We start from the raw sequence: 13,188 nt of genomic DNA on the forward strand, positions 1-13,188 counted from the left end.
GCACTTTTTAAGTATTGCAGTTTCCTTATAAATTGTTTCATCATGCTTGATAGTATCAGATAATCTTTAACCAGTCAGAATGACTTCAGTTCTTCAGGTGGTATTGAAGTTTGATGGTGATCACGGACAAGTGGAGGATGAATGGGTTTCAATGGTGCTGCCTAAAATAACTTGTTATTTTCTAGAGATGCACCGGATCCGTCAGGATAATAGAGTTTTTCACAGGGTCCGGGTCCGGCAGGATCTTAAGCAGTGGATCCGGTATCCGGCATGTTACCTAAAAATCAGGGTCTGGTGCATGTCTAGCCTAGGCTTTTCAGTCTTTCACAACCCCAATCACTGCATGGAGTGAAATCCCTTTGGAAGCGGCTATTGAAGGCAGTGTGGCAATAAGCCAATGAGTCTAAACAATAGTTTGCGCCAACGTAATAAAAAGGGCCCACGTGTGCGAGTAGACTATATGTTTCAAACCTTTTGTAGGATCCGGTATCCGGTTCCGGATCCGGCAGGATCTTATTCAGTGGATCTGGTATCCGGCAGGATCCTAAAAATCAGGATCCGGTGCATCTCTATTTTTTTCCACAACGGCGAATACTGCTATTGTGCAGTACTTACTGTTTATGCTCAATATGTGACTCAAAGTAATATTTTCACAGTAGTTGTCTGTTTTTTCAAAAAGCAGTAGAATGCTGTTGCAGAATTTCCGTAAATAAACAGCTATTTGTTACAGTGTACCTCACACTTGAAAGCGTTCCAACCAGCAATTCAAACAAACTACAAACATGGAGGGACAAAAATACATATCCACTTCTCTAAAGTGTAAACAAACCATTTTTTGTCTCATTTAGCCACATTTCATCTTTTAGAGAGGCAATGGTAATATAACTACACCATACAAAAGTTCACGGGCGGTTTTGCAACCGTTACCCAGTCCGAATCAACTCTATTTGTCCATAGAATGACGATTGCTGAGTAATATGCAACATAAACAAACTATTCCTAATCTCTGTGTGACTATCTATGACTTATGATAGGCCCAGCCACTTTGGACCTTACACATCTAAGAATCCTGGTCCTAACCTACGTTGACCTTATGACTCTACATTCTCTGTCTATCTCTTCTTCCTCTGCCTTCCTGCTTTTTCTGCCTCTCCTCTATACCTCTCCTTTTAAATCTATCTCTAACAATGTTTTTTCCCATTTGTTAAGCACTTTGAGTTACATGCCTTGTATGACACAGTGCTATACAAATACAATTATTATTATTATTATTATTATTATTCCTAACACTGTGCGCTGCCTTTGCTGTGATGACATCACGATTGTCAATGCGACAAAGTCAGTTTGCTTCGATTTGGCCCTAGCTCGCGATTTGAAGATTCCTCTTCAACAGACATTCCAATGCATTTGAGCAAGTAGGAAGTCAGAAACAACCCATCTCCCACTGTTGGGGAATGCGCCATAAGCACCGACCCCTCTCAGCTATATCCTTCTCAACGCCCCCCTAGGGCTCCCCAATGCCCCCTTTGGAGCTGTAGAGCCCCTGTTGAGAAACTTTAGACAGTAGACATTATTCACATACACATTCACTTCAGTGTTAAGTCATTTCTCTCTTTTACACCCAATTTCACTGTGGCAGGTGTGTCATTTCATGGCTGTAACTCTGTAACTAAACACCTACCGTCAAGAAGAATGAGCAGAAATTCTTTCCTCTGACCACTCAGGGGATTGTAACATCTGTAGTTTCCAGCCTCCTCAGTGGTGATGTTGGTGATGTGGAGGGAACAGTCAGGGAGCAGACGGAGTCTTCCAGCTCGCTCAGGGGGCGCGTCTGGCCAGATCTTACTATAGCTCAAACCCTCAAGCCATTCCACAGAGGAGCAGTTTTGACCCCCCACACCGTCACAAGGCAGGGTGGCTGTCTCTCCTACTCTGGAGTAAATGACACCTGTAGATGACACAAACAGTGCTGAGGTTGACACAGGTATGTATCTGCTAGTCCAAGTGTTGTGTGTGTGTGTGTGTGTGTGTGTGGGGGGGGGGGGGGGGCTGTATACTGTATAACATAATAATACACCTGTGTGTGTGTGTGAGGTATTTTACCTGAATATATTTTCTTTCTAAGGGGGGGGCGGGGGGGGGGGGGGGGGGAGGGGGGGGGGGGGGGGGGGGGGGGGGGGGGGGAAGAGGGGGGGGGGGGAGAGGGGGGGGGGGGGGGGGGGGGGGGGGGTTAATGGGGGGGGGGTGGGGGGGGNTGTAAATATGCTAGGGGGCGTGTTGGGGGTCCAAGGGGGCGAGGCCTTGTCCGGGTGTGCGTGATAGGAAGGCTTGTACTTCTGGGCGGCATGACCAAAAACCCTTTGTGTGTGTGTGTGTGTGTGTGTGTGTGTGTGTGTGTGTGTGATTCTATGATTAGAGTGCGCTTTTCGCAAAAGCAAAATGTCCATTATCAGATTGTTTTAAACAGATGACCTAGATGTTTCCAGAGTGTATACATTTAGATTTCCAAACAAACAAATTGCCAAGCTAAATCTTAAATAATTTGTCAAATATTTTAATGAAAGTGAACATTTGATTGATTATTTTGTCAACAGTGTTATGGACAAATACTATGTCATTTCAAACATATATAAAAATACTAGACAGTTGAAACAACATACATTTGAAAGTGCTTATGTCCGTTAACAATAATGTTGTCCTTAATCTGTGGAACTGATATGGAAAATGTGATTGTTGAGCTTTATAAATAGGATTTCATGATGCACTGTGATACAGACTGACACTTTTTTCATTATAAATCCCTGTAACATCTGATTTGAATTTAGTCACCCTCCTTACACAAGACTTCCCTCTCCTGATATAATCCCTAGTATTTGTTCATAGGATTTTGCCAACATGTAAGAGATCAATAGCACAAAAAAAGTTTCAAAACAGTCAGCTGTGTTATTCAACTGTGTTACGGTCAACAGTGCAGGGGTACAAGTTGGCACTTTTTTAGGAGAGAAAACAGAGCAGACAAACCCATCTCCCTAAAACAAATGATTTTGTTCTTTTGTCTATCAATAAGGAGATACGTACATTGGCTAAAACATACTCCTCCTCAACTGTCATAGCAGACGTGTAACACAATTGACAGTGACACAGCTTGACATTTCAGCCATTTTCAGGGTGTTTTGCCAACTGAAGACCTCAGAACATTCACCAAAACACCTTGGTCAATTCTTGTCTTTGTACGCTTTACCTATGTTTTTCTACTTTTGATTTCTAATTCAGGTTCTTATGATTATGTTGAGAACACAGTTGACAGGCAATTTGCTCAACCACATCCTGTAGCTCTCTTCCACAGTTTCCCACTTATTTCTCACATACCAAGGTATTTCATGTTTGTGTGGGCATCAAAGGCTGAGATATTTAGGTTTTTATAACCGGTCTTAGAATTCTAGGCATAAATGGGTTAAAGCGACAGGTCAGCTATACAAAAGATCGATGTTGAATCGGATCGGATCGATTCGGATCATAGCCTTCTGGTTCGGAATCGAATTGATCCAGGAAATTTGGATCGATTCCCAGCCCTATATGATGAATACATAATACAACAGAAATATATATGTAATATCTATACATAGATGAATGACGTGCATAGGCCTAAAATCAAACGACTACTGTGAAAATGAAGCAAAAAAATGGGGCAAATGGTAAGACTGTTTTAATGGTTCACTATTACAGTTGTTGCTGCTCTCGGAGGAGGCGGACGTGTTTCTTCAGAGCTCCCAAGCTCTCTTTCCCCCTACCTTTTCCCTTTCCCTATCTCCTGTCTCCTATCGCTTTCCCCTGCTGTGGCACTCTGTCTTGTCTGACTTAATTCTGCTGAGACTCCACGCTGTCCTGTTCTCCTGAAAAGAAATTACAATGGATTTGGTCAACTGGTCTTTCAACGCAATTGACACCATCTTTTCGAAGATCAAAGTGGGTTCGGGGGAGCCCAACTGTCCTGATGGGACAACGGCAGCTGGCTATGTGATGGACTCGTGGGGGAAGTGGAACGTCATGTGTCTGGCTCCGTTAAACATTGAGGACGTAGAAGATGTCTACACTTTCGGCTACTTGGTGGCAAGTTCCTTGGGAATTGGATTATCCTTGGGACTGCTGTACCGCATTTGCTCAAAGGTATGGGCAGCCATTAGTGGCCCCAGGCTGTCCGGCTCAATTGATCGGGTGGGCAGTGAGATGAGCACAGAATGTGGTCGTGAATCACGCTTTGGAGGGTTTTGTGGCTGGTCATTGCCAGATGGACAAATTGATGGAAATGGTTGTGGCCGGACATCGCCACCTTGAAGCTATTGATCGCTGCATTGATGGACTTGTCGCGCATGATCGCCAGATGGAATCGATCAGCTTGGAAGCTAGGTTGCTCGAACTTCAACTGTATGTGAAACGTGTGGCCAGTCACATGAGAATGACTGCAGAATAGAAAAGGAATGTCTGCATAACCTAAACATAAATCTTATTTTGCTTTGGCGCCTAGGTCAGGACTATCATCTCTCCTTGGAGGACAAGCAATGTCTGGACTCTCTGCCTCCCTCCCAATTACCACTGGCACCTGGAGGTGTTTTTCTCTTGCTATGGGACAGTGCGAGGCCGCCCCTGGGACGGTTTGAGCTATGGCTCAGAGTGGGGTGATAAGCTATCCAGTGCCCACCCCTCCCCTTAATCTTCAAAGCGTCCTCTGGTTCTTTCTGCTACCCACCCCTGCTACCCAATCTTGAATCTTGATCTACCACATTAGGTACAGTGTAATAACAATATTTAATACCATGTAATACCAGTATACATCATGTATTTGTGTGCAAGTGGTATTACATGGTATTGCATATTGTTACACTGGTATTACACTAGTATTACATGACATTAGATATTGTTACACTGGTTATTACACTGTACCTAAAGTGGTAGATTCACTGAAATGGTGAACCATTAAAATAAGGTGTTACCGGGCAAATCAATCCACCCAGTCAGGTGTTATGGGCCAAATAAAAATTCTGTCATTTTGAAAGTCTTGACCTCCAAACTCAAATCAGTTCATGAACCTTCCCTAGAGCATTCACACACCAAACTGGTACAAATCCTTCCACCTGCTCAGAAGTTACAGGCAAATCAAAAATTTGGCCATATTGAATTCGGCCATCTTGAAAGTGTTGACCTCCAAACTCAAATCAGTTCATGAACCGACCCTAGAGCATTCACACACCAAATCTGGGACAAATCCATCCATCCATTCAAAAGTTATTGCGTTAACACGAAAGACCTAACTCGGTGGCGGACGCGGTGGCGGACGGAGTGGCGGACGCGGTGACGGACGCTGCGCGTTTCAGGGATGCAATTATGGAAGAGGTGAACTCAAAACTTACCAAACAGTCTTCACATTACCACCCAAAGAGGTAATGACATGTTATGGCGTCGGTCAGAGGACTTAGGACCAAACCCTTACTGATTTATGGTGGCAGTTTCAGTATGTGACACGGTTAACATGTTGACACGGGACGCACACAAAATAGCCAATTGAAGGCATAATAGAAAGCACGATAGACTTGTTAACAGTTTTATCATATTGTGATACCTACCATGAATCAACATTTGCAATGATCTTGGTTTTTTTACATGCTAATATGAAGACTGAATCTGATATCTGAAAACAAGGGCGGCATGAAAACGTCCAAAAAACAGTATTAAACATTCATTCATGCAGAGGAAAATAATGTTATGTCTTCACTTTCTGTGTTGTATGAAAGACAAATGTGTGCTAAGGTCCAAAACATCATTGGATGCAGTTAATAGTTAGTGGAATTAAAATCCATGGATCTAAAAGCACACAGTAATCTTAGAATCACTCGTGTGTGCGTGTGTGTGTGTGTGTGTGTGTGTGTGTGTGTGTGTGTGTGTGTGTGTGTGTGTGTGTGTGTGTGTGTGTGTGTGTGTGTGTGTGTGTGTGTGTTTGTGTGTGTGTGTGTAAAAAAATGAAGATCCGGGCACTGAGCCAAGCATAGTGGAGACAATCATCAACAGATCCGGGCTGACCTCTCGAGTCCGTAGACGCTTGAACGGAGTCTCTACGACAATCTGGGGCCGAGCAGCGTCCGAAAAAACCCTATTAAATAGAGAGCTATATAGAGCAGCACCTGGGTGTGTGTGTGTGTGTGTGTGTGTGTGCGTCTGGTGTGTGGTGTGTGTGTGTGTGTGCGTCTGGTGTGTGGGGTGTGTGTGTGTGGTGTGTTTGTGTGTGTGTTTGTGTGTGTGCTTTTGTGGCATGTGGCGTGTGTTTATGTGTGTGTGTGTGTGTGTGTGTGTGGGAAGGTGCTGTATATTATATAGAGGCCCTACATCATCATGGAAGAATTCGAGACGATTCGTCTAATGAATTGCTGAGAGGGGACCATTCGAACAAAACGTTGGACCATTCATAGAAGGCATGGGGCGTTTCGTGCAGTACCTGCGGATCTTTCGTAGAAGACCTAAGGACGTTACGTTCAACCCATGCAGACCTTTCGTGTAACTGGGCAGACGTTTAGTGTAGTCTGCCTATTTTATTAGCCTATTATTTTTTATATTTTATCAAACTTGTGTGCCTACCACCACAATGCAATGAAAACAAAAATCGAACCATGTAGAAAGTGTGTGCGTGCGTCTCTATTTTTTTTATTATTTTTTCATTTTAGTTCAGGCTGCTTTTTTATCAAAGGCCTATTTTATAGCCTATTTTATAAATATACTATATCGTAACGGACTGCCTCTGCCTCCTCCGGAGTGAGATAGCAGCGTTACCCCCTGTGCACTACATGTGCAGCCTATAAAATGGGGTTAATTTCAAATGGCGGGTGAGACTGTCAGGAAGCAAGCCGAGAGAGCAAGAGAGAGGGAACCATGAAGTGTGCCGAGAAGATCACCATTCGCAAGAATCGCTAAAGCCAGACATTGATGTGAGCTGTTCCAAATTGAGACCAAGCGCACAAGTCTGCAAACAAGGATTTTGCAAAAATGCACTACTAAAAATAAGAAAAGATATTCGTTGTGATGATCTGAGTTATTTCTAATGTGTTGATCACTGATTTGTATTCATTTTGGAAAGGTAACGGCAATCTTATTGCTGCCTTACTGGCGCCCATCTCATAACTTAAAACTACAGTCGGTTGCACCGCTACAATATCAACGAAATGTTTTAAAATGTAGGCCTACAACAGTAATGTAAAGGTAAGAGATAATTTATTGTCCACACGTGACTATAAGAAAATATTTTCCTATGGGCGAATAACACCCCCGATGCCGAAGGCGGAGTGCTGTTATTTCTCTTGGAAGGAAATATATTTTCCGTAGTCACGTGTGGACAATACATTATCCCGCTTATCCCGCCTTTACCAACATTAGAAAGCATACAAAGTTAACCAGTAGTTTATAGTAACAGGTTTATTGCCATTTTATAGCGTGCACAAAGAAAGATAGTTCGTGGAACGCTCATAATTTAAAAAGAAAGAAAGGAGTCGCACACTGGAGCTGAATGCAGAATCAAAAACTACTGTAACTGTAAACAAAGCCGAAAAAAGTAAATAAAACCGACAGACAGGGGACAAACATTTCGGGTCTAGCCCATCATCTTCCTTTTCTTCCTTTTCATTATACTGCTCTTGGAATTACGCACCGAGCGATACGCTTAGGATATGACATTGGCCGGATGCCACCCCACCATTACGCTCATAACAAGTAACAGAGTTTGGCTACTTTCTAACGTGTTACAGCCACATTGCGCTTCAAACTGTTTGCAGGCTGCCTCGTTCACTGCGCGATATCTACTAAACTCGGGTTCATAACAGGGTCATTTCTATCTGATCGGCGACAGTATTCCAGATAAAAGTATAGACAACCCAAGCACTGATGTGCGCCCTGACCATCATCATTAGCCTATCATCCTGCTACAGTCTGAACACTGTGCGCCGAATGGTTGGCTGGAGGAGGCAACGCTAGCCTAAAGAGCAGGCTACTTCACCCTTAAGGAAACTATCAACGGACTCCTCACTTGTTAAAACAATACTAGTGTTAATGAAAGATGTCACGACAGCGGCCGGCGGACAGTGACAGTTTGCTTTCTTGAAATAACAACACTTGGACAATAGTGTAGACTTGTGCGCTAAGCGCTGGGGTGGGGCAGGGGCTGCTGAACTGTCTACAAGCTGTCGTGCCGGGACGTAGGCAGTAGGTATCCATTGCGTGCGGCCGGCCGCTTTGGGAACTGTAGGTAAGTTGCATTTGGGTAGGCTATTGCGCGTGTTATAGTTGAATTAAGTAATCGACGAGCCAACGTCCGGCAGCAGTGACTGAGTGTGTAACTTAACTTAACTTTTGTAGGCTACTATCGTCCGAGTGTCTCCAGATTGTGATTCATTTATTCAAAGACGATAGCAGTTTACAGACGCTGCTGGCTGCATGGATATTGTGGGGTTTTTCCCTCCTAATTGTATTTTATGAAATTGTAAAAATAAAACTACCATAACCTTTACTCCTGTTGTCTGTCGTTCCTGAATCGTGGTCTATTTCACCTCTTACAATAGTGTCCAGTCCAGTGAATGATCCTGCATCCATGGCTAATTGGATAAAGCATACTAAGTGGACATGAAAGAAATGCGAAATTAAAACAACAGCGTGTCAATGCAAGCACTTTATTTATTTTTTCCGGGGGCATGATTTTGTTGACAAGTACTTTTTTAACGACTTTAATGAAGATGTCGTGTAGACTGTTTGACGGCCCCTTCCATAGGACAGCATCCATCCATCTCTTCCTCATCTTTACGCGCAACGGTAATAATAACCATTACTTCTCTTGTAGACGTTGCGCGTAATATTTTATTCATTATGGACTTATTTCAAGCAGCATTCAACTGTCCACTCTGCGTGGCTTTGTTGAAAGGGTTGCCTTTGGGTGGATGACTTCCCCTGAACACGGCAGGTCATTTGCATGACAAGACTTCATGCCCATTAGCGAATACTTTAACCCTTCAGGGGTGCCCTGGAAACGGCTGATAAATAAATTATGTAGAATGATATAATAGATATTTGACTAAATTGATAAGTTAATGCTGGTCAGTGGAATATTTCATCTGCTATCTACGCACAATAGCCTAAAGTAAATATAGGTAGCCCCAGTCAGCTGCAACTTCGAACCTAGGTCGTGTGACGTCTCCAAATGTGTTACTTTTCTAAGCTTGTGTGTTATCGGATGCGATGCCATGTTACGGCTTGTTGGTTTGGGGTGCCTTAATTTTTCATTAATTGAAAGGGTGTCTTGCCTAAAAAAAAGGTTGAGAAACACTGCAGGAAACAGTTAGCCTAGCGAGCCAGACCCGTACAGCAAAAAGCTGTACCAGGGTCTAGGAGGGCTGGGCAGCAGTGTGGGCGGGATAAACGGTTGCTTCAGCACTCAACGCCACGCAATTGGATGGCAAACAACCAATCCCCACACACTTCTGTGTAACGTCACAGCTGTGTTGTGTAGCGGCAATTCCGAGCCGTCGTAGCAGTGAATGCGTGTGATCACCACAGCCACAAACAAGTTTCCTAATAAATCGTGTTTTCACTTACATAGTTCAAAAATGCCTCGTTTTCAACCACACGGCCCTTCTTGATCATCAAGCGAAATGTTGAGCAATTTGGGGCTTGTTAAATGGTTATATTTATGATTGTTGTCAACATGGCATGTTCGGTGTTAGCTAGCTAGCTGTATACCCATAACTAATACACGGCTGGATATTAGCTCTGTGTAATTGACGACAGATTGGCTAGCCGCTAGCTCGGTAGACTCTAGGTTACTATCTATTTAGTAAGCGACTTACAGACTTTCAAAGCTCCCAAATGTCTCGTTTTTAATGACATGGATCTTATTAAAATTTGGGGCAGGCATATAATACAAGGCTGGATACCTAGCTCTGTGTTATTGGCGACAGGTTAGCTAGCCAGCGAGGGCCCCTTTGTAGGTGGAGCGGCAAATTCCGTCGTAGCAGTGAATGCATGTGATGACCACAGCCACAAACAAGTGTCCTAATAAATCGTGTTTTCACTTATACAGTTCAAAAATGCCTCGTTTTCAACCACATGGCCCTCCTTGATCAACCAGCGAAATGTTGAGCCATTTGGGGCTTGTTAAATGGTTATATTAAGACTGGATACCTAGCTCTGTGTTATTGACGACAGGTTAGCTAGCCACTAGCTTGGTAGACTATGCCATTCCCATCTATTTAGTAAGCTACTCAAAGACTTTCAAAGCTCCCAAATGTCTCGTTTTTAATGGCATGTGTCTTATTAGAAATTGGGGCAGCAATTTCATTCTACACCTACCGTAGTGGTCTGATAATAGCGTGTGACTATCTGGTCCTGTAAAATGCTCAACTTAGCTACCGAGCTAGTTTAAAACATCGAATGGTCAAATGGTATTGTGTTGTGATCTATTTGTGTCCGATAAGTTCATGGTGTATTATTACATCAGTCCATGTCAGACACGAAATGTATTATCATCCAGGCTTTTTAAATTAAGTGCACTTTCGTGCTGTACGTAGCACGGACGGACACCATGCTTCTTCTTAGAAAGTTTCCTGTTTACTAAGTAGCCCGGCCCCCCTCGCGATTTGATTGGCCCTGTCATCGGATAACTTTCAGCCTCGCAAAACGACCGGGGTCCGCTAGACTGCCCCCGGGAGCAAATTCAATTTGCGGTCGCTAGGGGCGTCTAGATTTCTAGGCTAGGAAACAGTCTCTGCAACAGGGACAATGACAAAAGGGATGAATTGCTTGAGGAAATCAAAAGGGACAGAGCGAAGTTATGACAACAAATTGACGTGCACCATTATGCAAGGCTACATGTAGTTATGATGAGTTAACCACTCAGTTACCGTTGCATTAACCCTCTACTGCATGAATTATTATATTTACAATGTAAAAAATGTTTCAGTGCTTTTTTAGTGTTAAAATGAGTTAAATAATAGATTTCCAAAAATTTTTTAATAAAATTATTTTTAATTAAGATTTTAGCTTATGGTTGCCATATGGCAACTTCATGCAGTCGTGGAATCTTGTGTAAAATCAGGTTTTTCCTCAAAAAGAGACTTTTTCCTTGATAAAACTCCAATATATTACTTTCCAAATGTTAAAACTCATTAAATTACATAAATTAAAATATATATTTTTAGTATTTAGTGAAATTATTTTTGGTAAGATAGCAAAATATGGTCAACAATTCGGCCCATAGACATGTACACACATTTACAAAAAAGCTTCCGAAAAGGTTGTTTACACCTATTTGCAAACATGTACAATGCATGTTTACATTGAACATGTCTAAAATTACAAATATAAGTACAAATTATTCATTTGGCACAAGAATTATAAGAAATATCTGTAAAAATAGCCTCATACTACTCTAATTCGAAGTCATTCCAATGGGGTTGATTGGGGTGAAAGGCCAAAATGTTGTTCCATAACTGCATGAAGTTGCCATATGGCAACCATAACATTTTACCATTTTACAAAAAAACCTTTGCATCTAAAGTTGTTTTAATGATGAAAAATAACAGTTTACATGTTACAGATAGTGTTTTTATTTTTTTATAACAATATTTTGGCCTGAAATGTTGGTAATACCTTGGTTTATGGAGGCCTTGAGCGATGACCTCCACACACCAAAGTAGGTGATGAAAAAGGGCTTCCTGTGTTTATTTCTTAATCATGTGACCTGAAAAGTTTTTTTGGTTTCAAAGTAAAAGGCTGTCTCATCACAAATAAGTCTAAATATATAGGTTATAGTGTACCATCTACTAGAAAAACTGGAAAAAGTTAACGGTTGCCATATGGCAACCCTATGCAGTAGAGGGTTAATAATATGTATGATAAAGATGACTTCAGCGCAGGATATCAGAAATAAACAAGACAGCGCAGATGGCTTTTAATTTTTAATATGGCCACATTATGCGTCAATACACCAATGCGTATTAGGCTATTTATCATGAGACCTCAAATCGGAAGTAGCCTTGTACCCAGCACTTTTCAAACCTTACTCGGGTTTATGGTAATTGTCCGGGCCAGCACTTTTGAAATCAAACGGACGCCTTGCCTGCATGACATGTCATTTTCATGATAAGAGCACGGACGATCATGGACATGCGATGGTAGCCTACACACATAGCCACACACGCACACAACACGGTTCAGTTCAACGTTTATTGTCCAGCAAGCGAGCAGCGCAGTACCAACTGATTTGCTCTGGAATCTCGAAATGAAAACCGACTTTTCTTGGGAAAAGTGTTGCAAGAACATTGAACTCATTTAGTAGGCCTATCATTGTGCCAAGCGTGTCGCAATATTGTACTGTGGATGTGTGTTGGGGAGGGCATTAACATTAGGCCTATGACAAAACATTATCGGGTAGGATTGAGGATAAATCTTACACGTTTCCTTATTAATGGAAAATTAATTCCATGCTAATTCCAAGTATTCAAGAACCTAAACAATATGCAATTGCTCCACAGTTCAAGGGTTAGGCTATGGATATTGACACCTTTCCTCCGCGATCGCGGATAGCCCCCACCTTTGCGCTTCTCATCTGGCTGTCACGATATGGAACGGGAAGAGACAGTTCAAGACAAGCGGCATGACTGCAATTGTCAATACAGTAGCCTAAAAAACTGTTAACTGTTCAGCGGTGTGTAGTCAAATTATCACAGCGGTGGTAGATGCTTTTATGAAGACCTGGAGGGCAAAAACCAACAGACACAATTGCTGAGTGTGTATGCAGTATTTGTAACGAATGATTCTCCTGCCAGGATAGCGTTGGACTACAGAATAACCCATTTACATGTTGAATGTTGAGAGGATGCATTTTGAAAAGTCGAAGACCTATTCACGAGGATATAATAGCTACCTTTCCTTGTCAATGTTCCATGCACTACAAAATATTCCAGAACCTCATCTGTGATAGGCTAAACACAATTTATCCAACAAGCTTGTGGATAATATTGCCACCTTTCCCCTCTCCTGCGGTAGCCAGTTGCCTTCTCAGAAGAAGCAATCTGAATCGGAAAGAGAGAGCACTGTTCAAGACCCGCGGCAAGACTGCAATTGTCATCTGGTTCGTGGTGTCAACCTTCAGCCAAAACG

General features: G+C 42.5%; 1 protein-coding gene across 1 annotated transcript in view; it reads right to left on the reverse strand.

The window, feature by feature from the left end:
* LOC134464364 (uncharacterized) overlaps nt 1-13,188 on the reverse strand; it is a 34,528-nt gene that overhangs the window by 14,649 nt on the left and 6,691 nt on the right. Inside the window, exon 4 of the mRNA XM_063217827.1 lies at nt 1,682-1,948. Within this exon, the coding sequence (XP_063073897.1) occupies nt 1,682-1,948 (267 nt within the window). The remainder of the gene's footprint in view (nt 1-1,681; nt 1,949-13,188) is intronic.

Source organism: Engraulis encrasicolus, chromosome 15, assembly GCF_034702125.1.
Source record: "Engraulis encrasicolus isolate BLACKSEA-1 chromosome 15, IST_EnEncr_1.0, whole genome shotgun sequence".
Taxonomy (NCBI): domain Eukaryota; kingdom Metazoa; phylum Chordata; class Actinopteri; order Clupeiformes; family Engraulidae; genus Engraulis; species Engraulis encrasicolus.